General features: G+C 47.3%; 1 protein-coding gene across 6 annotated transcripts in view; it reads left to right on the forward strand.

Annotated features, from left to right (window-relative positions):
* The window catches only part of tjp2b (tight junction protein 2b (zona occludens 2)), an 86,105-nt gene that overhangs the window by 48,191 nt on the left and 10,523 nt on the right, over positions 1 to 27,391 (forward strand). For 5 of the 6 annotated variants that reach the window (XM_076269500.1, XM_076269501.1, XM_076269499.1 and 2 more), the window contains 14 exons: positions 875 to 928; positions 4,409 to 4,533; positions 4,795 to 4,897; positions 5,631 to 6,249; positions 8,083 to 8,186; positions 9,003 to 9,156; positions 13,625 to 13,736; positions 13,976 to 14,097; positions 15,610 to 15,673; positions 18,043 to 18,193; positions 20,028 to 20,136; positions 22,649 to 22,868; positions 25,092 to 25,276; positions 26,537 to 26,632. In XM_076269500.1, coding sequence (XP_076125615.1) covers positions 884 to 928; positions 4,409 to 4,533; positions 4,795 to 4,897; positions 5,631 to 6,249; positions 8,083 to 8,186; positions 9,003 to 9,156; positions 13,625 to 13,736; positions 13,976 to 14,097; positions 15,610 to 15,673; positions 18,043 to 18,193; positions 20,028 to 20,136; positions 22,649 to 22,868; positions 25,092 to 25,276; positions 26,537 to 26,632 — 2,209 coding nt within the window. In that variant the 5' untranslated portion in view covers positions 875 to 883. Of the gene's footprint in view, positions 1 to 874; positions 929 to 4,408; positions 4,534 to 4,794; positions 4,898 to 5,630; positions 6,250 to 8,082; positions 8,187 to 9,002; positions 9,157 to 9,823; positions 10,014 to 13,624; positions 13,737 to 13,975; positions 14,098 to 15,609; positions 15,674 to 18,042; positions 18,194 to 20,027; positions 20,137 to 22,648; positions 22,869 to 25,091; positions 25,277 to 26,536; positions 26,633 to 27,391 lie in introns of those variants that run through there. The other variant, XM_076269504.1, reaches the window with a different exon arrangement.

A 27,391-nucleotide genomic window follows, 5' to 3' on the forward strand; every position in this document is an offset into this window, starting at 1 on the left:
ATGGGGTCTCTGACATCACCAATATGTGCCCAAAACACCTGGTTTTGCAATATGTAATTCTGTCATCGCAGGTAGAAGCCTGACCCTTTTCATCGGATGTAAATGAATTGAGTACCCCCCCCCTTAACGACAAACAGGGGAATTCATACATTATGTTACTTTTAAACTGGGTGTATCTCTCTTTCAACACTGGGCAGTAGGAGGCCAAACCTGTGGGTCACTCCCCACCAGGGACAGCTCCAACTCTCTTGGCCTCCACAGTGTGTTTTGTGGCTCCTACTCTTAATCCTGTTCCCGCCTTGGCGGCTGCTTAAATAATGACTCAGCAATGGCACCCACCTGGGCCTCCAACAAGCTAACAGGACAAACCTGTCTGAGACCGAGGGGACACGACCTCGATCCTCCCTCCACATCTCTGCAACACTAACACTACTACTACTGAATGCTAGTGGGGGTTAAAAACCTGTATGTCAGGTGCATCAGGAATGCGCCATGTTGCATGACGGTGAATAATGCTATATTCTGGAAGTGCGCATTCCTCTTGAGTAAATTTTAAAATGAAAAGATGTGCTGAAAAGCATCAACAGTGCCATGTTTACTATCCTGTCGGATGTCAGATTTGTCATACATTATGTAGTGAGCATATTCCGTCACAGGCAATGTTTGCTGGGGATCCTTAGTGTTCTTTGTGAATGTCTGTTGTTCTCCACCCTCTATATAAAAAGACAAACACAATAAGGATGGTCCTGTCAACCTCCTGCCCCCTCTGTTTGCCTGCTGTCTCTAGTCAGAGACCAGTGTGGATGCATGCAAGTGCCCCCCTCCCAGCTCCTCCACTCACACATGCTCCATCTCCCCTCTTTTCTCCTCACAGAGCTCAGGAATGGAGGAGACAGTTTGGGAGCAGTTCACTGTGACGCTACAGAGGGTAAGTGCATCTCTGGATCTCTCTCTCTCTCTCCCTCTCTCTCTCGTTATCTTTCTCTCTCTCTCTCTTCTCTATAGCTGTTGTATCTTTAGCTTATCTCTCTTCCCATACATTTCTCTCTCTCTGTCCCACTCTCCCTCTCTCCGCTTCTCCCCACTCTCTCTTTTGTTTTTTTTTCTTTGTTCTTCCTGTTTTCCCTTGATCCCTTTGTCCCTGTGACTCTTGTTTTTGTAGTGCATGCCTCAGCACCTCACAGAAAAGGTCTGACTGGATGCTTCACCTCCCTCACAGACCTCTGGAGATGAGAGTTGATGCTCAGGTGGCGAGAAGCGCTCTCTCCCTCTCCCTCCCTCTCTCCCTCTCCCTCCCTCTCCCTCCCTCTCTCTCTCTCCCTCCCTCCCTCCCTCCCCCCCCTCCCTCTCTTCCTCTCCTTCCCTCATTGCCCCCACCCTCCCACCACTGGCCTTTAAATCGCCCGTTTGGCCGCCCGTGTGTGGAGAGCAGGGCCAGGGAGCCGCTATGAAATATCACTGTTTTAACAGTCGCCGGAGTTGGGTAATGTTTATGGGGCCGCCGGCGCTGGTTGCCAGGGGCCAGTTTGCGCTCGCTGTAAAGGTTGCCTGAATAACAGAGGGACCGATGGAGATTGATGGCCTGGATGCCAGGGGCGAGATGTGCCGTGCCTGCCGTTCAGTTAGTTAGTGTTGCTCAATGCCGCATTCCCTACCCCCCCCCCCCCCCCTTCCTTACTATGTTTATCTATCTGTCTATGCTGCGATAAAGCTCAGAACAGCTTTGTTGGCCGGACTATACAGAATTCACCGCTGCCAAAGCAGCAGAATTTTTCTGTGGACCTGTTAGGTGAATAAATGGAGAACTGTAGCATATTCCAGTAGAATGGGTGAGAGGGAAGGCCAAAGTGAGGCCAGTAAGGATGCAGGCGGCGGCAGAGGAGGCCAAAGGGGGCTCACTGAGGCTTTGGCAGGAGGCTGCGCATTGTGTTGCCAGAAACAGCCACTCCTCCAGCGCTCCCCGGAGGTCTGAGAGCCTCCCAGTTCTCTTCGTTTACAGGAATACTGGGAGGGTCCCTCCTACATTCACAGCACATATTTTTCTGTAATCAGTTTTTTTTTTTTTGCAGTGCTTCAGGGCATCTGCTCTGTTGCTTGTCAGTGTTGAAGCACAGCCGATCCTCCACGGGTTGCCAGGTCTGTGAGTTACAGACGAATTCCTAAGATCAAGCTGTTCCTGTGAAATCTGTGTTTCTTCAGGGTGGTTCTTGGAATTCTTTTTGGTTGTTTTTGACCTGTCTCACTGGCTGTGCTTACATCTCGAGACTCACACACACACACACATACACACACACACACACATACACACACACATACACACACACACACACATACACACACACATACACACAGCCCATCTTTTTCATCACTGTGCTGATCTGGTCAACTTCTAAGCTTCTTATTGTTGTAAGCCATCAGCAGACCACAGGGCCAACCTCCACCACTGTTCCCCTCCACGTTGTGTTTAACCCCACACTGCTTTACACTGTGCTACACGTCCCACTGCGTCAGTCGTCTCCAGATAAGCACTTCACTCCAGAGCCACTCGCACCTCCCTCTCTCGCTCCTTCTCTCTCTGTACCTCTCTCTCCCTCCCTCTCTCTCTCCTTCTCTCTCTCTGTCCCTTGCTCTCTCTCTCTCTCCCTCCTTCTCCCTCTCCTTCTCTCTCTTTGTCCCTCTCTCTCTCCCTCCTTCTCCCTCTCCTCACTCTTTGTCCCTCTCTCTCTCTCCCTCCTTCTCCCTCTCCTCACTCTTTGTCCCTCTCTCTCTCTCCCTCCTTCTCCCTCTCCTCTCTCTTTGTCCCTCTCTCTCTCTCTCTCTCCCTCCTTCTCCCTCTCTTTCCCAGCAGCAGTAGCAGTGGTGATGAGTGTGAGGCCTGAGGGCTGTTCGTCTCCGTCCCACGGGCCCCTGCTGTCCTCCTTAAACAGCAGCCGATAAGCATCTGATTGAACACGAAGACGTAATGTGCTGTGCTGGGCCACAGGCATTTTTGGCTTTGTGTCTCCTCGTGCAACAGGAAGGCTACAGTTTACACAGAGGGCGCCCCTATGATCCTCCTTTTTTTAATTCCACTGCTTATCAGAGAGATGGATGCTCAGGCCCCTGTTTGTTTGTGACAAACAGCCAGGCCTGTGCTGACCGCCCAGATGGTGGGGCGAGATAAAGAGGGAGGGGGCAGCACAGGGTATCATGCTCAGATTGGGTTTGGAGGTGGTGGTGGTGGAGGGTGATGGTGTCTGCCTGCCTTGCGTTCATCTCCTCTCACAGCTGCCACTTATGTAGTCCACCCGCGCGGTGTCATTTTTCTGTGTCAATAACAAGCCCGCTGCAACCTTGGAAGGCGATGGCCGTAGCCATCCAGCGCCTGTGTGTGTGTGTGTGTATGTGTGTGTGTGTGTGTGTGTGTGTGTATGTTTGTGTGTGTGCTCCCGCCTGTCTGTGGTGGTCTCTGTCAGGTCAAGTGTTTATTTATTTATCGTCTTTTTTTTCTTTTCGCGAAATGATGCATGTCTAGCCACTGGTGAAACATCATGTGTCTTCATCTGCATGGAGGTTTCCCGCTCTCACTCTCGTGGTTGACATCCTGTTTAGTCAGTCCACCCCAAGGCTGACCTATACACACACACACACACACACACACACACACACACACACACACACACACATACACACACATACACATACACACACACACACACACACACACACACTTACTCTCTTCCTCCCTTTCTCTCTCTTCCTCTCTATTAAGAAATGAGTCACGTCCAGCTGAGAGGTGTTTGGCGGTGGATGTAATCTGGTAGAGAGGGGGGAGGGGGAGGGGAGGGGAGGGGGGAGGAGGAAGAGGAGGTGTGGGTCTCTGAGGTCTCCTGAAGGCCTCTGCACTTCACCTGTGCATTGTGATGTATGAGTCTATCATGAGAAAACACATTAGCAGACCTCTGGCAAAGAGAGCAATTCCTTTCTCACTCTTTCTCCCTCCTTTTACTCTCTATACCCCTCTCCCTTTCCCTCACTTCCCCTCTGTAACTCTCTTTCTATCCTTCTATTCCTTCTCTACATCCATCTTCTTACATCTCATTCGGTCCCCCACGTTTTAATGAAATCACTTTATTCTCCGTCTCTCACGCTCTCCACTGACTTTATCCATTCATTTCCACACTTTCAATGAATCACTCTTTTCCTCTCATCATGCACCTTCCCCCCTCTGCTCTCTCTGGCTTTCATTTTCTCTCCCTTCGCTCTCTTTCTCTGTCTCTCTTATTCATCCTCCCTCTCTCTCTCTCTGTCTCTCACTTGCTTTCTCTCTCTTTCTCTCTCTCTCTTTCACTCTCTCATTCTCTCTCTCACTCTCTCTCTCTCTCTCACACACACACACACACTATAATGTTACTTGTTTGCCATTCAGGACTCCAAGATGGGCTTTGGGATTGCAGTGTCTGGGGGCCGAGACAACCCAAATGCAGACAGCGGGGAGACGTCCATCATCGTGTCTGATGTTCTGCAGGGGGGTCCGGCCGACGGCCTACTCTAGTACGTTATGGCCTTGTCTGCCTTCCGCTTTTGGACTTTGCTAGAGAGCCAGAGCATGTTGGTTGCCAGAGACAATATTTCCTATTTGCCACATGCTAAGTACATTAAAGCATTAAATATTAGCATTGCTATATACTGCCAATACACAATACAATTGGGATTGCCTATGCCTCTTTTGTATGTTGCATTAGGCTAAGCGTCCATATAAAAGCAGGTGTAATGAATACTGTTTTTCTGTCTTTCCTCTTTTGTTGTTGACAGTGAGAGCGACCGTGTTGTTCAGGTCAATGCCATCCCCATGGATAATGTGCCTCATTCCTTTGCAGTGCAGCAACTCAGAAAATGTGGGAAAGTGGCCAAGATTGTGAGTATTGTTCTTGTTTGGCCAGAAGGGAGGGAGACCTCTCTGCTCTCTCCTGCACTGTTTTGACAGTCTACATGTCAACATGTTGTTATAACCTATGCAGAAAAATGCCTTTAAACCGTAAAAAAAAAAAAGGTTTTAATTAAATCGGCACCATTGATTACATCATTATGAATCGTAGTGTTTGATGCCTTGTGTTGACATTGCTGTGTTTTTAATGCTAACGATATTGTTACTATAGTAGTGACAAACAAATCTTCTTCACTGTTGCTGGCAGTCTTCCGGAGTCACAAAAATATATTTTTGTTCATGTCAAAATTAGTTTGCACAGATATATCACTTCTTCATTTTCAGCAGTAATTGCAGTAGTCAGGCGATATCCTGTTGGTAATGTATTGGCTGTCTCCCCATAAGTAGAAATCAGGCCTGCCACCCCGCCATGCCTCCTGCTCCTGCTGCAGGTCAGGCCTGCGGAGATTAAAAGACGCCCCCGGGCCTTTAATCTCTGTACCGTGTAATGTTACGTGAAGGTTACCCGACTGAACCATGGCATGAGCCGCAGATATCCGCTGCGGATCAGGTGCTAGCTTTAATCCACTTGTCTCTTCCCCTCTCTCTCTCTCTCTCTCTCTCTCTCTCTCTCTCTCACTCTCTTTCTCTCTCTCTCTCACTCTCCCTCTCTCTCACTCATTCTCTCTCTATCGCTCTCTCTTCCTCTTCTCCCTGCCCCTAGACGGTGAAGAGACCCCGCAAAGTCTCCGTCCACCCCCTGAAGCGCCCCCCATCCCCGGGGCAGGACAGCCGCATCTACAACAGCTCCGGCTACTATGATGACGGCAGGAGCGTCCACAGCACCGGTGACAATGACCCCGGCTGGCAGGGAGGGAGGAGCAACAACGGTGGCCTCGGCTACCCCCGCGAGCGCGACCACAGCCTGGAGAAGAGCCGCAGCGGTGGTGGGGGCAGCGGCTTCCTGGAGCCCGACTACGACCGCGGGTACCGGCGCGAACCCAGCAGGGGGCGAAGTGCCGAACGGTCGCCCAGCCCCACCGACCGCGGCTACCGACGGGACGGCAGCCGGGGACGGGCCCTCGAGAGGGGCCACAGCCCGGAGCCGCGCTACCAGCGGGAGCGCAGCCGGGGCCGAGGCAGCCCTGGAGGTGGTGGTGGTGGTGGTGGAGGAGGGCTGGGCTATGAGACACGCCGGCACGAGCCACGGGACGAGAAGGTGACACGCAGCCAGAGCAGGGACCGGCTTCACGAGCCCTCGCCGGCCCTCAGCCGCCGGAACCAGCTGGAGCCGCTGGACAAGCCCGTCAACGTTCTGCTAGTCAAGAACCGGTCCGATGAAGGTAAGCGCAGAACAACACTCATATGCTGCATCTATACTATTTTGTTTTCATTTTAAAACAAAAAAAAAAGAAATCAGGAAGGGGGCAAACACTTTTTCACACCACTGTCTTAGTCTTAGAACAATAAAAGAAGGCGTGTAAACTACATCTAAGGACATCTGAGTATAGACAGGCATAGAAAAAGCCATATTGCCTTCTCTTTGTGCTGGAGTTAATAAAGGGTTACCTCACGCAGTTTCTTCCAGCTGTTGCCTTCTCTGTGTGGGAAAGGGTCTACGCGGCTTTGTAGAGCACGTCTTCTTTGCCAAAGGGCGAGCAATAAGGCCCTGAAGAAGACACAGGACCACACAGTCTGTGTCGTGGTGTTGAACGGGTCTGAACTTGTTCTTGATGACATGTTGTGGAAAAGCTCCCCTCACGCTGGCCCTCCCACTGTGCTCTCCAGAGGGCTGTGTAATAAGGCTGCTCCTTGGTCTTTAAGGAAAGTCAACCTGCTCATTTGGAAAACAAACCCTGGAGGCCATCCTTAAAAGTTATGCATGGCCTCGGAATTGGGTGCAACTAATGATAGACATAAAGGACTTCATTTAAGCCTTGCAAATGTGCATCTTGAGATGTTTATTATGGGACCGGGGTTATAAATTATGGTCAGGATATTAGAGGAGATTGTGCTCTTGCTGTCACAGATAGCGAGCTGTGCTCAGAAGCGGCTCTACTGTAGCTATGCCCTTGCTGGATCAGTTTCAGAGTCGGGGTCAAACTGCTGTCAGTGGTCAGTTGAGTTTAAGGTCTGTTGTTTGGCTCTGAAAAGTTAGTCACACTTTGGAGGTTCTCTGTTTTTTCTGCCCTCTATTTGTCCACCCCTCTCTCTTCTTCTCTCTTTCCCTCTCTTCTTCTCACCTCTCTCAACACCATGGGATTTTTGATCATATGAATGAAATGGTTTCTTAATCAGATTGAGTTTTGGCGTCTCGAGCCAAGACGTTGCACAGTGATGACTGTTGAGCCTCCTCTTACGATCTGGTCACAACCAGTATCTCCTGGCAGGCCTCATAATCACATTGGGATCAAAGTGGTCAAAGTCACCCACACACATGAAATTAAAGGCTAGAGGTAAGACACCAGATGTCAGGAGGACATACAGTACACAACAAACACATTTCCTCAGGAGAGGTCATTTATTTTCTGTGGTTGTTCTGTGCCAGATTTGAATACTTAATTCAAGTACTCTGGTCATATGTTTTGGCAATGCAGCAATGCTATTTTATTTGATGCATAAAGAATCTAATATCCCACATTCACCAAGGAGAGATCCATTCAGTGTGTAACCCCCTCACTACAAAAAAGTGGTCGTTGCTGTGGTTGGTTAGTCGATTATGCTTTCTGATTGGCACAGCTGGGTCAATAGTTGGTGGAACATCGTCCTGAAATGCTCCGGCCTGGGGCGGGTTTAGAAAGAGTTAGCTCTGGGTCAAGGGCACTGTGGTAGGGGACAGTGGCGTGCCAGCAGCCCTGTTGACTCACCAGTCTCTGTGGTCTCTCTTTCCCTCTCTCCCTCTTTCTCTCTCTCTCTTTCCCTCTCTCTCTCTCTCCCTTTCCCTCTGTATTTCTCTATCTCCATCTCTCTCTCCTTTTGTATTTTTCTCTCTCTCTCTCTCTTCTCTATATTTTTCTCTCTCTCCCTCTGTATTTCTCTCTCTCTCTCCATCTCTCTCCCTCTCTCCTTTTGTATCTCTCTCCCTCTCTCCTTTTGTATCTCTCTCTCTCTCTCCTCTGTATCTCTCTCTCGCTCCTCTGTATTTCTCTCTCGCTCTCCCTCCCTCTCCGTCACAGAGTATGGCCTCCGCCTGGGCAGCCAGATCTTCATCAAGGAGATGACCAGCACAGGACTGGCTGCACGAGACGGGAACCTGCAGGAGGGAGACATCATCCTCAAGGTGCTGCTCTTTGGCCTGGTTATCTATGAGAAACAGTCTATGACCTGCTGTGTATGAATGCTCAAAGTTTGATTTTTACATGGGATTGAAATCAATATGGGCAGATTTTGCTATGCTGATCCACAGAGTATTTCAGCCAGGAAGCAAAACCAGTGATAAATTAAATCAGATCACTATGTAAAAATTGGTAAGCACTTCTAGTAACAGTCCTTCAGGGAGAGGACCGGTCAGATCACCGGAGCACACAGATATTTAGGTTGCTTATTTTTTTTATGTTAGAACAGTGCAGTATGGTTACATCTTCATCAGAGTCCACCACATTGAAACGTTAGTCATGTGCTGCACCGTGTTGGAATAAAAAGAGCAACATAAACATCTGTGTGCTTAGATCACAATGTATTAGTTTGGTGTGGATTTTGGCTGTCAGAAGAGCATGTCCTTACTATATAATTTCAATGTTGTGAGCTCCTTTGACACAGAAACTGTTGTGACTGTTGTAAACTGTTATGAGGTGTTTGGCTACAAACAGCTGTGTTTTTCCATGACTGTAGACCTCTGAAGTTCGCATACAAAAAGGACCCAAAGCTGCCATCTTTGCCCCTATAAGGAGATCCAGGTATAAGGAGATTCGGATATCCTTGTATGGGCAAAGATGGCAGCTTTGGCTCCTTTTTGAAGGCGAACTTCAGAAATCTATTGGTGTTTGTTGAAATAAAGTCTTGCACAGCTGTAAACTAGCCTGCATAGTCAGTGGTCCCTGGCTCGTCTAGCTGTCCCTTAATTTGCGTGTCCTCCTCCTCTCTCACCTCTCTGCAGATTAACGGAACCGTCACAGAGAACTTGTCGCTGAACGACGCGGGGAAGCTGATCGAGAAGTCGCGCGGGAAGCTGGAGCTGGTGGTGCAGCGTGACCGCAGTCAGATCCTCATCCGCATGCCCGCGCTGGTGGACAGCGACTCCGAGCCGGATGGTGAGTACGACTGATGGGGCCCTGTCTACTCCCACCCACCCCACCCACCCCACTCCACCACCATTCCTCCACCCCAAAACCACCCACCCAAACCACCCACCAGCCAGGCATCCTCCCCACCTGCCCGTGCCTTAACCCCAGGGTTGTCTCAATGTCAGGACTGCAGCCAATCAGGCCACCACCCACCCCAGAGCCGCTGACGCAGGCTCCCCCTGTCCCTGGATGTTTGCGTTCAAGCATGAGACTGTTAATCACAAGCCAATAGGAATACCAATTGGCTGGGATCGATGACTTTAACAGAGTGTGCATATCTGTGCTAGGATTAAGCTCGGAACTAATTGCTCTCAGTCACATGCAGTGTGTCAATTATTTTTGTGTGGCTGGAATGATGAAGCATCAAATCTTATGATGGTATTATTAATTATGTCATACTCTTGGTGGCATTGTCCAATGGCATTATTCCAACTCCTATCAAACACCTGAGGTTTATGTTACAACACTGTTGAAATCAGCACAAAAACAGTAGATGGTCAAACTAGGATAATATCTCTCTGTTAGCTAATTTTCCAACATGGAATAACAGGACATTACTTGTCTCATGACTGTAATGGAGAGAGCAATTCATTCGTACCTACGAGAAATCCTATTTCTGTGTTCTTTTTTACAGATAATATGTCATACTTTTAGCTGAAGGACTGCAGAGACGCAACAAAAAGTTTGGTTGCCCCCTAATCTTTATATAAAAAAATGACAGTGCCACAACAGTTGTAAAACTTTCACATTTTGCACTTCTATTTTCCTAACGTCTAATTATAAATACTCCTCTCACTAAATAAACAAAACATTTTATGCACCTCTTTCTGTATTGTGTGTGATTTATTTAATCAGGTTGAATAATGCCAATGGAACAAACTAGTTATATGAGTAATAGTATCCTATACATTATGCTATTCAGATACACATTATGACAGTATGTACTATTCTGTGCCACTTTCATAAACCAGTTGTTGTACCTATGTATATCTTGATCACATTAATTTGATTATGTTCCCAGAAGCATTAAGTCTTATGTTTGTGTGACTTCAAGCTTGGTAGTCAACTTAAGTTATTGTATTGTGGTTCCCAAAAAGGGAACTGATCTTTTAATTCCAAATGCAGAGAATTCAATGAAAATCCCTGGTTTTAAGTAGGTAAGCTCTGTGAATCTTCGTGCTAACATACTAATGCATTGTACCACACACCATGCTTCCGTTATAGACAAAAAAGCAGTAAATATGTGTTTTTTTTTTAAAGCCACTCATTTAGTCCCAACATACAGTTGATGCTTTTGTCTTGCTCTAAGTCCCACAGATTTCCATCCACTCATCCTCTCTTTATGGTATTAATGCATGCTGTTGACGTCCTGTCAGCAGCTCAGCCACCCTTATTTATACCAACACAGCCCGTGCTCTACTCTCCTTTTTGGCTTATTGACATGTAGGCAAACCCTGTACCAGTGTCTCTCCACACCACCCTTTTCAGTCCTTTCCACTCTGAGTGCCTGTAGACTAGTGTGTTCCTATTCTGTGCCTCTCTCTCCCTGTCTCCATCAACCCCCCCCCCCCCCCCCCCCACTCTATTTACCATCTTCACTGTGTTGAAAAGCTGTTCAAATAGGTCCCATATTTCATTTATATGTTGTGTGACTTGGAGCGGTGGCAGTAAGTGCCAGGCTGGCTTTTTTTCCTCCCCTGTGCTGCTGCTGGCATTGTTCACTGTTGACGGCACACTAGCGCTGTCTGCCTGCCTCCTCCTCCTCCTCCTCCTCCTCCTCTGGTGTTTATCCAGTGAGTGGACTCCATTTGCACAGTGGCAAATGAAGAGGCGGGCACGTCGGCACACTAACTGAACACGCGCGTTGCCATAAACGGATTGTGCCAAGCTGCGGAAACGGGCAGAGGGACGCAGTAAGCGAGCCAATGGGCAGTGACAAGCCGCGGCCGGCCGTGGCTGTGGCGGAGAGGAGGAGGTTTGGCCACGCTGCCTCCGCTTGCCGTTAAAGGCAGGACTGGGATGGATCTGGCGAGCGTGGCCGGAATGTCTGATGTGGCTGTCTGCCCCTCGACCTCCTAATCTGGTGATCTAGATGAGATTGTCATGCGCTGATAATCTGTAACAGAACACATCTCAGAGCTGCCCTGCTCTGCCTCCCGCCCACCCTGCGGCTCTCTCCTCTCCTCTCCTCTCCTCTCCTCTCCTCTGATGCTTATCACAGAGGGATGCCTTTGATGTAGTTTGGGGAAAGAGAAGTGTGTATTAACTTCCACTGTGGGCCTACATGTGTGTGTATGTGTGTGTGTGTGTGAAAGAGAAAGAAAGAGAGGGACAAAGAGGATTCACTTGTCACATTTGTATATAATTTCAATTTCCCTTTTCCTCTTTTCTTCCCTTCCTCTCTCCCTGTTCCCCTCTCTCTCTCTCTCTCTCTCTCTCTCTCTCTCTCTCTGCTCCCCCCCTCTCTCCTCTCTTCTACCCTATGGGTGGGTGTGTTGTCAGTATGCTGCTTGAGGCTTCCACATCACCCAGAGGACATGTTGTGTTGTGTTGTGTCTGGGCCAGGCTTTAGGAGCAGTCTGCAAGAAGCATGTCCTCCCCCACTACAGGCCCACTGTAATTTCATCTTCTCTCTCTCTCTCTCTCTCTCTCTCTCTCTCTCTCTCTCTCTCTCTCTCTCTCACTCACTCACTCACTCACTCACTCACTCACTCTCTCACTCTGTCTGTCTGTCTGTACTCTGTCAAATCCCCCAGTTTGGTTTGGTTTGGTTTTAACAGCTGCCATCCAGCCCATGCCCCCCCCACCCCCCTGCAACATCACCACCACCACCACCACTTAAAGTGGCATCTGGCAACTTCAAACAGGCGCTCAGCCACTCCCAACTCCCTCCCTAAAGACAGACTTTTTGCCCCTTCTGTTGTTAATGTTGTTGTTGCTTCCCATCTATATTTACACACTGCTGGTGGCCAATCAGTGTCTCAGGATTTAACCCCTTCGCTCATCCTACACTGCCACTGTAAGAGTTTGACTCTTCCTCGTACACAAACTCACATATACAGTCTGTATGAATCCGCGGTATGTCATGATCCTGTAACTGGAGTTTATTGTAGATTTGCAGAAAAGGCACGCTGGTCGTCTGGTTCCACCCGTCACCCAGAAGAGCTAAGGAGTTTAATTTAATGCATCGGATCTAAGGATCTAAGCATACTCTATACACTCACCAACCACCACAGTAACTCTCTCTCCTCCTCCGTCTGTCTGTTTGTCTGTCTGTCTGTCTGTCTGTCTGTGTATCGTTAATGTGGAATCTTCTTTCTGGCTGTCACTGATTTGGGAAAGGTCTCTCCTAGTGATATATTTATCTGTGAACCAATTAACAGACATTGTGTTTAATGGACTGTCCTGGAAAAAGAATGGCTTTGTCACTACGGCTCAGAATTCACTGTAGCTATGAACAACTGAAGTACAATTTTTCAGTTGGTTATTAGTCAACCACAAATACCCTCTCAATAAACATTAGTGGCCGTGTCGAATTCACAGTGCACCAATTGCTGCCAGCCTTTGCTTTTCACGCTACTGTCACCTACAGTATATGCAGGTGGGCTTCACACAGCGTGCTGCTTTGAGCATGTGGCAAGGTGTTTTGCCAGGACAGTTCACAGAAGCACCTTGTCTCTCTCTTTTATCTCACCTGGGTCTGCGCTCAGCACCAGCTGAAGGACTCGCTCTATTCCCTGCAGGCTTCCTCTCTCTCTCTCACACTTACCCCACACTCTCCCTCACACACTCTCCGTCACCCCACCCTACCGCACCCCACCCCAGCTCACCCACGCTGCTCTGTTCTGCCTCATTATAACCTCACAGCTCCTAGTCTGAACCCCTCACAGCCTGGGCATAAAACGACGCGTTTTTTACACACACACACACACACACACACACACACACACACACACACAATCTCAGTTTTTCTCCTTTCGCCAGTAAATGCTCTGGTCTACAAGATCAGTGCAGTTCCTTTATTGCCTTCTACAAATTGTAAAGACCATAACCATATTGTCCTTGAAAAAGGACACATAAGAATATCCTTACAGATTCTATTTGATCCTATTTCTGAAATGCCTAACCTGATGAATGTTCATTGTCACAACCCTTGTCAAGAGTCAGGGCCTGGGCAGACTCGGAGCTGCCGTCGAACCACGTAACCCTCCTGACTTTCATTGCTGGGGTTGTATGTGTTATAACGGGGCAGATCCTTTCAAATTAACTTTTGTCGACGCCAACACTCTGGGGCTCTGTCTGGGTGCTCTCGGGACATCAGAAATGGGGCTCTCTTTCTTCTGGGCTTCATCTTTTGGGGGGGTGACACAGATGAGCCTGTGAGCCCATGGGCTGGTCGCTGACGTTGTCCTGTGCTGTCTGTCTCTGCTCCCAGACCTGTCTGAAATCGAGTCGTACCACTCCTACTCCCCGCAGGATGACCAGAGGTCCAGGCAGTCGGACCTCTCGTCCCACTCCTCCAACGAGACACCACGGGAAAACACCAGGTATGTCACTCAGACTTACAGGATAGCTGAGATTGCTTTTAGTTTCAATCTCAGCAAAATCATGTTTTTAGGAGCGGTTTAAAATACAGCAATGGAAAGCATAAATTCCAGAAGAAGGAATTGAACAGTTGAACAATTTGGTCAGCCATAGCATCCCTTAAACCTTTGCAAGCTCACACATGATTATCTGCCCTTGTTTTTGACTCACTGTTGTATGTCATGTTGCTGGCATTTTTCAGGGAAGATCCCACCACTAGAGTGACAAAGATGGCTGCCATGGGCTCACCCTTCAGAATCCCAGAGATCCTTCCCCCACCACAGGAAGAGCGGGAAGAGGAGCCCCCTGTAGAAGAACCACCAGGTAGGTCTCACAGAGCCTGGGTGATCCCAGTCGAACCTGTTAGCAAATTTGAATTTGGAATGAAGCCCATTGACACCCGTTTCCGAACTTGCCATTTTACAACTTTCTGGGATTTAACCAGCAGTGAATTTAAACCTAAATTGGTGCATTAAACTCTAACCAAATTGTTTCAGAAGTGCAGCAAACACATCTTTCTTGTAAATTAAGATTTTAACCCTTATAATGCCGCTATCCATTTGGCTCGAACTGCTCGAGCTGTATGCGTGAACGTGACGTATTGCCTGGCTTGTAGCACTTAAGCGTTCCAGTTTGTCTTTGTGGGAAAGAACATGGACGCCACCAGGGCAGCTGCCTCTGGGCTGGGCTGGGCGCTTGCTGGGCTCTTGCCTAGAACAACATCTAAACAAGCTACCGGATGATTTACACTTGCATTCATATTCAAGCTTCATCACACTTACCATTTTAATTTCAATGAGTGCTGTCGCGTTTTTCTCGAGCCATGAGGGGCAGTCGGTGGCTAGCAGTAGCCGGCTAGCAGTAGTTGGCTTGTTATTGTTAGCCTCTTTAGCAAACCAGCTCGAAAACAAAACGTGACAATGTATTGCATGCACAGCAAGACTGTGCAGTGCATTTAAATGGTGACCGGATTAAAGCAGTAATGTAATCAAGTGTGTAAGAGCATTTAAAATCAGCCAACGTAGTACAAATACAAAGAAAATACATCTCAACTTCAGCAATTATGGGCGCAGCCATCTTTGTTTTCACCTCACACGATCAGCTCGGTGCACCCTCAGGAGCCCCGAGGTGGACAGTCGGAATTCCGACCAAAGGGGTGTCTCGGTGAAATAGCTGGGAGATTTACACTTTCCAACTCGGGCGGGGTATTTCTAATACAAATGGATAGACCCATAAGGTGTTCAGGTCTGTGGGAACCGTTTCCAATGTTTGCTAAAAGAAACATTATGCTATTTATTATTTTTTCAAACTCAGATTCATTGGCCTTGGCTAATTTTCTGTGAAGAATATAAAAATAACTTATTTTCAATGATTGCAAACGGTACCCCAACCCGTACACACACACATAAATATTACATATTGAGATACAGTGATCTCACAGGGGTAAATGGCAAATATTAACCATAAAGGATATCTATGTCATTGGTAATTGAGCTAAAGTAAAAATCTGATTTTTACATAAATTGTTATGGCTGGATTTGGTGATTCGGAAACACATGAATGGGCTTCTTTCCATACTGACCTGCAGAGCAAATTCAAATTTGCTAACAGGTTCGTCTGGGTTCATCCAGGCTAGGTCTCACAACCCGAAAAGCACCATGGGAAGAAAAAAAACCTCTTCCTTTTTAATTATGGATAGTATTTCAAACAGACATATTTGTTTCCAAGTGGTAAATACATTTGGGGATGATGTGATTCTTTGCTAATGACATAGCCATGGGCGTCAGTGCTTCAGCGGCTCTCACACACACTCAACCATTGTTCTGTTACACGCAGCTGCCGTGAAGACGACTCCTAAGATCCTGCTGCGGCCAGACCCAGAGGACGAGGCTGTCTATGGGTGAGTGTGTGTGTTGTGTGTGTGTGTGTGTGTGTGTGTGTGTGTGTGTGTGTGTGTGTGTGTGTGTGTGTGTGTGTGTGTGTGTGTGTGTGTGTGTATGTGTGAGTGAGTGAGCGCACACGGACCCCCCTCTGTGCCAAACCCCATGAGTCCTTTACCCCTCGCTACCTGCCTCCATCAAAGGCATTATGAATGAGTATCAGAGAATTGCACTGCGTGCTTGCTTCAGGTCACTGCATTATTCTGCAATGCAATGTTGAGTGTTGTGGGTGGGCGGGTTGTTAAAAGTATACCTATGGGGATTGGATTGATTATATTGGAACTCTCCTGAGAGGGGGCGGGAGTACATAAATCTGTGTGTGTGAGTAAGTGTGTGTGTGTGGTTGTATCGTGGTGTAGCGCCCCAGTCTACCCCCCCCCATGCCCATCCCCTCCTCTGTTTACTCATATCTCCACTCCTCCGTCAGTCTTTTAATCGGCCCGCCACTTCCCTCGTCCATATTCATGAGCCACACACCGCCTGATGAGACCGTCCACTGGGAGGGGGCTGATCTCTGAGTCCTGCTACTGCTACAGTTGATGGGGCTCCTTGGTGTGTGTGTGTGAGTGTGTGAGAGAGAGAGAGAGAAAGAAGGAGAGAGAGAAAGAAGGAGAGAGAAGGAAATGGTATGCAATCAGAAGCAGTAGTATCCCCTCTAATTAAGGATGTAGACAAAGTGGAAAGGTGGAGGGGAGATTGACTTTGCTCACACTGCGACATCCACACCAATTCTCTCTCTCTCTCTCTCTCTCTCTCTCACACACACACACACACACACACTCAGTCAGATAAGCCTCCAACCTGACTGTCTGTTTCCCCCTCTGCTACATGGTTTTTGTATCCACCAGTGTCCGCGGTGTCAACAAAAGCAGTATCAACATGCACACACTGTGGATGTACAGTTTGTTCTGTGTGTTCGGTGCTGTCTGAGCCACAGTAAAGCCTGGCCTGGATAGATAGTGTTACAGAATGAGAGATCCTGTGAATTGGGTTACGTTGGACTGCGATGATGCAGGATAAAAATGCTGACTCTGTTTTTTTTCCCCCTCTGGAACTCACTGGTTGTGGTCGGTACCTCAGGGCAGAGATGGGGGGAAGGAGATAGGGGAGACGCTTGGGCAAGGCTGTCACAAGGAGGGGAGGACAGGGAAGTTTTCAGATAAGAAATGTACTGACAGAGAGAATTATAGATATTCTCTCTGCTCTTCTCACATCTCCCTTCATCACTCTCACCATCTCTCTCTCTCTCTTTCTGTCTGTCTGTCTCTCAATTTACTTTAATTTAATCTGACTCAAAGTGCTTCATTGGCATGATACGTAAGGCATTTGTATTGCCAAAGCAGTCAGGCGAAGAATGTGGAATGCAAAGTGCAATATGTCTGTGTGTAGACTTAACTACATAAAATGAGCAGGCTATTGTGTGAAACAAACAGCCCAATTCTCCCATAGTGACACTCAGTTAAACCCCCTTACTCCTAGTTTGTTAACCCACCTCATCCTTCCTTCTGTCCTGTAGGCCGAACACTGTGATGGTGAAGTTCTAGAAGGGCGAGTCCGCAGAAAGTGCACGATGTGCATTGCAGGATTTATTGAGCATTCATTTAATCAAGTAAATGGCACTACTCAGCGCCCTCCAATCTTAATTTGTGGTGCCCACAATATCATTCAATTACAGGTGCAGTTGAATAGGGTCAACTGACGACAACATTAAAAGGAATCAAAAGATTAGCGATCATGAAATAATACAACACATGATATTAAGATGTCAACAAACAGGAAGATAAAGCAGGGCAGTAATTCTACTCTACAACTAACTTGTGCAGCTAAACTGACAGATTTAATACTCTATAGGGATGTGGATGAAAAAGCAAAAGTAACGAATAAAAAGGTAAACAAAAATAGAAGTTACTTTCGACATAGTTCTAAGAAGCGGAACTGGTGTCTGAATACTGGTTCTATTGTTTCTGAGAGCTTCTCCTATTGATGCATTTAACTGCAATCTGGACTACACTTGCTTTTCTACAGCAGACATTTTTTTCTTACCGCAAAATAGATGTGCATGGTTTTCATACATTTGCTGCAATACTTCTCTTCCCATGTTTTTGCGTGTTACAACCACTTTTCCTTCAACCTTCCCATATGCATATGCATGAGTAAGACAGCTCTGCTGTGGTTCATTCAGGTGCGTACTGTTTGTACATGGGATGCCATGGTTTACGGTGCACTTATCAACTAAACAAAGCATGAAACAGGAGCTAATGGCTGGTACATTAGTTCCTCTGGGTTACCCTGTAGCTGGTGAACCCACTTTTCCTCCTCTCTCACCTAGGTCAAACACTGTGATGGTGAACTTCCAGAAGGGCGACAGCGTGGGCCTGAGGCTGGCGGGGGGGAACGACGTGGGCATCTTCATCGCTGGCGTGCAGGAGGGCAGCCCTGCTGAGGAGGAGGGCCTGCGCATCGGGGACCAGATCCTGAAGGTAGCGCACACACAGAGTATCCACAGGGTCTTAACTTAAACATCTTAAACTGAACTCATTTAAATCCACAGAAACCCTGGTACAGCCCAACACAAAACTCTCCACCACTGAGTTCCCTCGTATATATTCCACAACCAGAGTCACACCTGGTTAACAGCCAGTAACCTCATATTTCAGTGTTACTCCTCTCACTATATCTCTTTCTCCTTGATGAAACAAAAGCCATGGTGTATTTAATTTCCCTTTTCCTTTTCTTTATTAAACTGGTGTTCAATAGCCTGGTGGGAAAAAAAACCAATAGTGATGTTCAACGAAGTGTGGACATGAATCTATAAGAGGCCACAAACAATTTCATAGCTCATAGCATAACTTTCAAAGCATCATTGCTTTTACAGTTCCCAACTCTCCATATCTCTATTCCCCGGTGTGCAGTCAACTCCGAGACAGACAGAGAGAGAGAGAGAGAGAGAGAGAGAGAGCTTCCGTAGTACATTTCACTGGGTGTCTGTGCTCAGACTTAACCTAACATAATAAAAGCTCTTAATATGTCCCCTTATGATCCAGAGGATGTTAATAAGCTGAGTCACTTCATCAGTCTCACGCTGGGATTAGGCCCAACAAGAAACCAAATTAAAAAACTGCGTCAGTGAACCCGGGTGCCCAGCGGGAGGTGGGGGACAGACCGTCCGCCCCGTGCGGCTAGCGTTGTCCTCACACAGCCCCCTCCTGGCGCATTCCACCCAGCTGTTACAGCAGCAGGAGAACGCCAGGCCAAATATATGCAGCGGATCTGGCACCGGCCTGGCTAATTCACGGGCCACACTCGACCCAGAAGTGAGCCAGAGCTGGCCGAGAGAATCAGCCACTAAGAGGTCTGGCAGATTTACAGGCCAAATGGAGACGGTCTGGCAGATTCACAGGCCAGATGGAGGCCAGAACTGGTTCACAATCAGCTGCGGTCTGGCTAGATTGGGGACCGGTGGGGTGGAGTGGTGGGGGATGGGGGGACAGTAGATGAGAGGGCGCTCATGATTGGACTGTAGCCTGCTGAGAGACGCCAGTCAGAGGTCACAAAATGCCCCCCCCCCCGCCATCCCTGAGCAAGAGCTGCTATCTGCCCTCTATTAACCGCGCCCATTATCTATTGCATTAGTCAAAGGGAAAGGGCAGTTTAATTCGATGCGCTAAGTTGTAGCTGAATTACGCCGCTGCCCCTCCTGCAGCATCACTGCCACGGCCTGTTGCCCCCAGAAACATGAATCTTCCTTGGCTGCCTGGGGAACTCACATGCTCTCGGTTTGGGTGTGCATCCTCGAGTTCCCCTCCCTCAAGCACATCTACATGAATCATTACTCTGTGACATGTTCTCTTTTCCCCTGTTTATGTGTGTGTGTGTGTGTGTGTGTGTGTGTGTGTGTGTGTGTGTGTGTGTGTGTGTGTGTGTGTGTGTGGTTTTGTTTTTCGTCTGTTTGACAGACTGACAGACAGAGTATTTGGGTGTTGGCCTGCATATTTACTGTGCTGTTTGTGTTTGTGTATCTTTGTTTGTGCATATCTATGTGTGTGCTCTGTTTTCTTTGAGTATGTACAATAGATATATGTATTATGTATGTGCATGTGCAATTATATCTGTATGTTTTTATATGTATTGAATTCATGAATTTATACATTAACATTGTCTGTGTGTGTGTGTGTGTGTGTGTGTGTGTGTGTGTGTGTGTGTGTGTGTGTGTGTGTGTGTGTGTGTGTGTGTGTGTGTGTGCGCGTGTATGTTTGTGTTTGTGTTTGTGTGTGTGTGTGTTTGTCTGTGTGTGTACCTCCCGTTCCTCCATAGGTGAATAATGTGGACTTTCGGGGCATCGTGCGCGAGGAGGCCGTGCTGTTCCTGCTGGAGATCCCTAAGGGAGACAACGTGACCATCCTGGCGCAGAACAAATCTGACGGTGAGACCGAGCAAGAGGAAGACAGGGATGAGGAGGAGGAAGAGGAGGAGGAGGAAGAGCAGAAGCTGCCTCTCCAGGAGATTTATCTCTAGACACTTCCTCTATAACCTTACCTGCTTCCTGATCATTTAGCTCTTTTGTTGGTTGTTGTTGCCAGCAGTTTTGCTGTCTGTGTTGCTGCTCAGAGGAGCTTGCGGAGGGTTATTTTGGTGAAGGGTGTTGTGTCCCGTCAGTGTAGGATGCGTTAGGGGGCTGTGAATCATTCCTCAAGTAAACAGCATGTCGAAGGCTGAGGGCGACCACAGAGGTGAGTGTACGAGTGGTGTTTGTGGTCTGAGTGCGAGTGTTTGGAATCTCTACATGGACACGTTGGATCTGAGGATTGAGTCATATAACACACAAGCATAAGCACAAATCATGTGCAGTACTTAAATACAGACTCACACTTAAACACATACATATACAGAGCGTATGAGTATGTGTTTGTGAGTCTGTATTTAAGTACTGCACATGTTCTCTCTCTCTCTTTCTCTCTCTCTCTGTCTCTCTCTCTTTCACATACAGGCACAGCCCACCACCACCACCTCTATTTGTCATACACACACACACACGCACACACACACACACACACACACACACTCACACACACAAACAGACAGACACACACACACACACATACCGTACATAGGCACACATTTGTGGCGTCTGACAGGCCCAGATTTAGTGTTTGTCAGTAGTCACTCAGTAGTCACTAGTTGGCCCATGTAGACGAGGAGGAGCGCACATTCTCTCTCTATCTCTCACTCACACACACTCACACACACAACACACACTCTGTCTCTCCCTCTCTCTCTCATTTCCCATAGACACACATGCATAAATCTATTAGTGCATTATACTGTGTTGTTTGTATGTGTGTGTGTGTGTGTGTGTGTGTGTGTATGTGTGTGTGTGTGTGTGTGTGTGTGTGTGTGTGTGTGTGTCGTGGCTGTGGGGCAGTCTGTCTGGTCTGTCTGTTTGTGTGCGTGAGTGAGTGCTCATCTGTGCTGGTGAACAGTGTTTGAGAGTGTTAGCAGGCTCATCGGCATCTGTTGGTGAGGGGTGTGTGTGTGTGTGTGTGTGTGTGTGTGTATGTGTGTGTGTATGTGTGTGTGTGTGTGTGTTGGGTGGGTGGAGCAATCCATTAGCAAGTCAGATAGTGTGAAGTAAGCATCTGGGTCGTGGAGGGTGAGCTGGTATTGAATTTGGAAACCCACCAAATCCCTTGGCCTCCACTCTCCTCTCTCTCCTTCCTGCCCTCTCTCTCTCCCTCTCTCCTCTCTTTCTCTCCCTCTTTCCCTCTCTCTCCTCTCTCTCTCCCTCTTTCCCTCTCTCCTCCCTCTCTCTCGTCAGGAATGAGCCAGACTGGGACAAGGGGACAAGCTGGCCTGACCTTTGCTGTCACACACTCTCTCTTTCTCTCTTCCTTTTTCCATCCCTCTCTCCCTGCTCTGTCTCTCTCTTCCCATCTCTCTATCTCTGCTCTCTCTTGCCCTCCCTCTCTTTCTCTCTCTTTCTCACTCTCCCCCCTCATCTTCAGCCAACTCATCTCATCTTGCTCACATATACACAAACACATACTTAATCTTCACCTCTCCTCTTCTCTCCGCTTACCCACCCTGCTCTATCCCTCTATCTCTCTGTGTGAACTAAATCAGTGTCCTGGTAGCCAGAGGCTCTGCTGGGGTCTTACCATGACACTGGGGGGGGGGGGGGCAGTTGCATATGAGTGACGAGTGATTAGTGAAGTGGGTCTGTGTACGAACAGTCTGACCCACATAAAGGGCCTCCGTTGGACACTTCGGTCGCCGCGGCAGCACGTGCTAACCGTATCGCCAAGGCCCAGCTTTGACGCACTCCCAACGTTGAGACGGTGACAAGCTAAATCCATCTCCGTCAGCCCTCCAGTCAGTTTAATTGTCGTCACCCCAGTTAAGGTCTGATTGTTCCCTGTCACAATGAGTTCATTTGCTGGCTTGCTTACTTGGTGCTTCCATTCTTCTGCTGTCTTTAAAGTCTTTTAGAGCCATGCAGAGTCAGACAAGACTGCAGTGCTTCGTGATGAGAGAGCACATCTGGGGATAATTTGCCACTTAAGCTTCTGATGGGAGCACAATTCAGGGTGCTTTTACTCTTTAAACATGCCCACAACATGAGAGAACTATTTTCAATCACTGTTGAATGACAACCACTAATTTACGCTCTGCCCTCATAAAACATTAAATAGAGAAATTTCAAATGCAGTAAACACACATATTATTATTTTTGTTATTATTCTATAATTTAGCCCAAGTTGACCTGGAGTTGTCTCCATAGACACATGGTGATAAACATCTCTCTTCACTCCATATATTTGAAATCATGGGTGTAAAATAGGATGATAAACTAGGGGTGGCTGAACTCAGTGTGTGTCTCTCTCTCTCTCTCTCCCTTTATCTCCTCTATCTCTCCATCTTTGTGCGTCATGCCCCAGTTTACGACGACATCCTGGTGTCTGGCCGCGGGGACTCATTCTTCATCCGGACCCACTTTGAGTACGAGAAGGAAGTGCCCCAGAGTCTGGCCTTCAGCCGCGGCCAGATCTTCAAGGTGGTGGACACACTGTACGACGGCAAGCTGGGCAACTGGCTGGCCGTCCGCATGGGCAAGGACCACCAGCTGCTGGAGAAGGGCATCATCCCCAATAAGAGCAGGTGACCTGGGGTTACACTCAAACCTCTCAGAACTACTCTAAAAATGAGATTACTAGCAGATGCTTTAGCACACTTTATATTAGTTGTACTCAAGGACTTAACTTGACAATATGCTTGTTCTTTTGGGTTGGATTAGTACGGAGCCCAGGAGGTGTTATTGCAAGTATATATCCAGAAAATGTGCGCTTATTTTACTAAACTGTGCGCACATTTTACTAAATTGAGAGCACAATTTAGTAAAATGAGTGCACAATTTAGTAAAACGTGTGCACATTCTCTCGATACACAAAAATATCTTGCAATGACACCTCCTGGGCTCCGTAGATAAGATCCACAGTATGTGCAGGTTTAAAATGTATTAAAATGTATAAGTAAGGGATAACGGCCGCCGATGTGTCCTGTTATACGGAATTAATGGACGAGGGCGAGGGGCAAAGAACTCCCAGACGCACAGCACGCCGCCTGAGTCCATTAATTCCGTATAACTGGACACACCTCAAAGGCCGTTATCCTGCTTATCACCCGGTTGCCACTGTAAAGCCATGCATTTATAGCACGCAAAGGAAACACACGGTTCCGTTTAAAAAGAAGCCCACTAGTTCAGCTTGTTGTACAATTTTTGTTGGCCTTATAACAGCAATATCATGGACAGTTAGCTTGTTTACAGTTGATTCCATTGTTGCGAAGCCTGCCTCCAGGCTCAACCGTCGTCCTACTATGGTTGTTATAGTTACCATTCATAAGCATTGATATGGAACGGTGATTAAACTTTTTTACCAGATTTACTTCATAGGTGTCCTATACAGCCAATCAGAAAAGAGTATTTCTTCTTTCCGGGTGATAACAACATATTAAAGTGCATGGATTTATTCAGTGCTTATGTGAGTACACAGTACACATAATATAAACTGGCACTGATGCTTCACAGTGCACCCACACATCCATCAAGGCTGATCCCTGCTGGACATGTTGTGTTCCCTCCTGTGTATATTGTGGTGTTTGTGGCACAGGATTGAATCTTAGGGCCAAATTAGTAGGAAGAATGTAGATGAGTGTCCAAAGGGAGTGAGAAGTACCAGGCTTGGATAAAACCCACATTAATCCCTGACATATTAAATCAACAGGGAGGGAGCAGAGTGTTTGAGAGCGGCCGCCATTACGTTTCATTAGCGCTGAGGGGAGACTGAACTCTCTCCCCTGAGCCACTCTGGGTCTTTCTGTGGTTTACTCCTTCTGCCCGTGTCTTGTTTTCTGTTCTTTGTTATTTGTTCCGTTTAGTTTAATTCAGTCACTGTTTTGCATGACACATGCATACAGTGTTGTCATATCCTGTGTTGTCAAAGTAGAGGAGAATAATATAACGGCAGTAATAACAACAACAACAACAACAACACCTTACATTTATATAGCGCTTTTCTCGATACTCAAAGCGCGTCACATGGATGGGGGACCTCACTAGTAACCACCACCAATGTGTAGCACCCACCTGGGTGATGCACGGCAGCCATTATGCGCCAGAACGCTCACCACACACCAGCTTGAGGTGGAGAGTGAGGGAGTAAATGAGCCAATTACAGTGGGGGATGATTAGGGGGCCAGATTGAATGAGCCAAGTTGGGAATTTAGCCAGTACACCAGGGAACCCCCTACTCTTTGCGATAAGTGCCATGGGATCTTTAATGACCACAGTGAGTCAGGACCTCGGTTTAACGTCTCATCCGAAGGAGGGCATCTCCTACAGTGCAGTGTCCCTGTCACGGCACTGGGGCATTGGGATCGATCTTTTTTGGCCAGAGGGATAAGTGCCACCTACTGGCCATCCACCAACACCACTTCCAGCAGCAACCTAGTTTTCCAAGGAGGTCTCCCATCCAAGTACTAACCAGGCCCACACCTGCTTAGCTTCAGTAATTCAGCTAAGACAAGGTATCTATTGGTCTGGCTGCTGGTAATTAAAGTTAAAGTCAAGACTGGTGTTTAGCAGACATTTTTATCCAAAGTGACTTGGAGTCGTAACAGCGGGTTCTGGAATGGAACCCGGACCGGCTAATTATCAGTTGGTTATCAGGTGGCTACTGCTGCTCCACCACACCTGCATTCAAGTGAAATAGTGATGAACCAGAGAGGAGTGGGGCAGTTAGTGTTCCAGAGTCTTTGAATGAGCTACTTGTCTCTCTCCCTCTCATTCCTCCCCCCTCTCTCTCTTTCATACCCCCTCCACAGAGCTGATCAGATGGCCAGCGTGCAGAACTCGTGCCGGGCGACGGGCAGTGATCGGGCAGACTTCTGGCGTCTGCGTGGCCAGCGGGCGGCCAAGAAGAAGGACCTGCGCAAGAGCCGCGAGGACCTGACCTCCACCCCCGTCAGCACGCGCTTCCCCGCCTACGAGAGGGTGGTGCTGAGAGAGGGTAAGGGGCAGAGACAGAGGGCAATACACAATACAAAAATACATCCAAAATGAATATTCATTATATATGTAATAATACATATAATATATGTATACAGAAATGTCCTGTGTATTAGCCACAGTGTTTTATGCAAGTTAAAAAACGAAACCATATTAATACCATATTAACTGCCCCCGTGTATTAACCTCATAGCTGAAGAAATTTAGCAAAATCAATGTATAAACCGCGGCTAATAGTTGTGAAATTACGGTATACCAAGGCACACAATTCATTTTGAATATTAGATGCTTTTAAAATAAGATTTTATTTGATGCTATTTTGTTATGCTTATGAAGTAAAACTGAGAAAGAGTGGGCAGTAAAAGTCAGCCAGAGGAAGACAGTGCTTCACTTCACTCCTCCACAGCAGGCCGTAGTGTTAAGTGGAGATGTTTGGAGACGGGGACGCCCTCTGCTCACACAAGCACATTCAGAGAGAGGAGATGGAGCTTAACGTTAAGAGACAGATAGTACAGACATTGACAGACAGATGCAGAGAGCAAAGCCGGGACAAAGAGTTGTACAGAGTCAGGACCGTGAAGACAGCAAACATTTCTGAAAAGGAGACTGAGAGAGGGGAGGAAGGAGTGAAGGAGGAGGGAAAGAGAGAGATGGAGAGAGAGAGAGAAATACAGAAGAAGAGAAGGACAGAGAGAGAGAGAGAGAGAGAGAGAGAGAGAGAGAGAGAGGCCACAGAGTCTGAGAGAGTCAGAGAGCTGTGAAGAGCAATGAGGCAGCAAGTGTACAGGGCAGCACTTTGCTATCGTAAAAGACAGTTTCAGACAGCAAACACATCAGTATAACGTGCTCGCGGATGGCCCGTATTGATTAAAGAATTAACAGCCCTCCTCCACTGGGCTAACTGCTCACAGAGGGCTGCATCTGTCTCATAGCCATCTCTCTCTCTCTCTCTCTCTCTCTCTCTCTCTCTATGTGTAATGGTAAATAATCTATAAAGTACAAATCTGTGCTGTTCATTAATCAAGTAAACTGTGAAGCAAACTTTTATTTCCAGTCGCTCAGCATTTCATGGTTTCATGGTTTAAGCTGACCGTTTAAGTGACACGAATGGACAGTTTTTATTAGATGTTATACACTGGTTTTATATCTAGGGCAATTTAGAAGGTTTTTTTTCCTTTATAGCTGACTCTACACCTATCACTTTTCATAAACCCTCCCTCCCTCTCTTTACCTCTCTCGCTCGCTCTCTATCATCTCTCAGCTGGTTTCAGGAGACCTGTGGTGCTGTTCGGGCCCATCGCTGATGCTGCCAGTGATAAACTGGCTTCTGAGCTCCCAGACCAGTTTGTTGTTGCCAGTAAGTAACATTTCTTATTTCTGTAGAACTCTCTTTATCATCAGCGCCATGCCTTGATTACAGGTGCCCCTTAACATTCTGTCCACTCTCCTCATTTGTCTCTCCCATCAACAGTGTTAGTGTTTGTCCTTACTGAAGAACAATATTGGCTAGGGGCAATCATGTAAACAATGCCTTAGACAGAGGTTAGGAAATACAAATCATGTTTTGGGAGGGGATGAGGAAGTGGGAGTAGGAGCTTCCTCTTGTAAATATCTGAATGGTGCTGTGGGATGAGTCCCACCTCTCTAAAAGTCATTTCCTCACCACATCCCCTCTGAATCACATCTTTGTTCATTCACATGACAAAATTATTGTTCTGTCTGACTTGATGGATATGGGTGCATTCATCTGCCTGAGAGTATAGGATACAGATTTCCAACCGTAATGTAGTTAGACACGGACCACAGATGGCTTTCTTGAATGAATTCCAGTAAATTTTGAGACCACAAGTTTTGTATCAAAGCTCCACTAGCAAAATTGGTTTCCTTCCTGTTCAAAAGCTAATAAGGTTTGCCTTATATCTGCCTTTTAAAGACCAGAGAAATATCAAATGCCTAATGACATCCTTGGAAACCTACCTTTGCAATTAGAATGTAACAGTTTTCTGAACTTGCACGTATGCACACACATGTTATTGTTATTCTTCCAAGGGACATCTTCAACACCCTTAAAACTGAGTTGCACTTAGCTCTTTTCAGTGTGACTGTAAAGCTAAAG

This window comes from Alosa pseudoharengus, unplaced genomic scaffold (assembly GCF_046254945.1).
Source record: "Alosa pseudoharengus isolate Yale_2024_CS ecotype anadromous, Long Island Sound unplaced genomic scaffold, YU_APseudo_1.1 YU_APseudo_1.1_scf_6, whole genome shotgun sequence".
In the NCBI taxonomy this organism is placed as follows: domain Eukaryota; kingdom Metazoa; phylum Chordata; class Actinopteri; order Clupeiformes; family Clupeidae; genus Alosa; species Alosa pseudoharengus.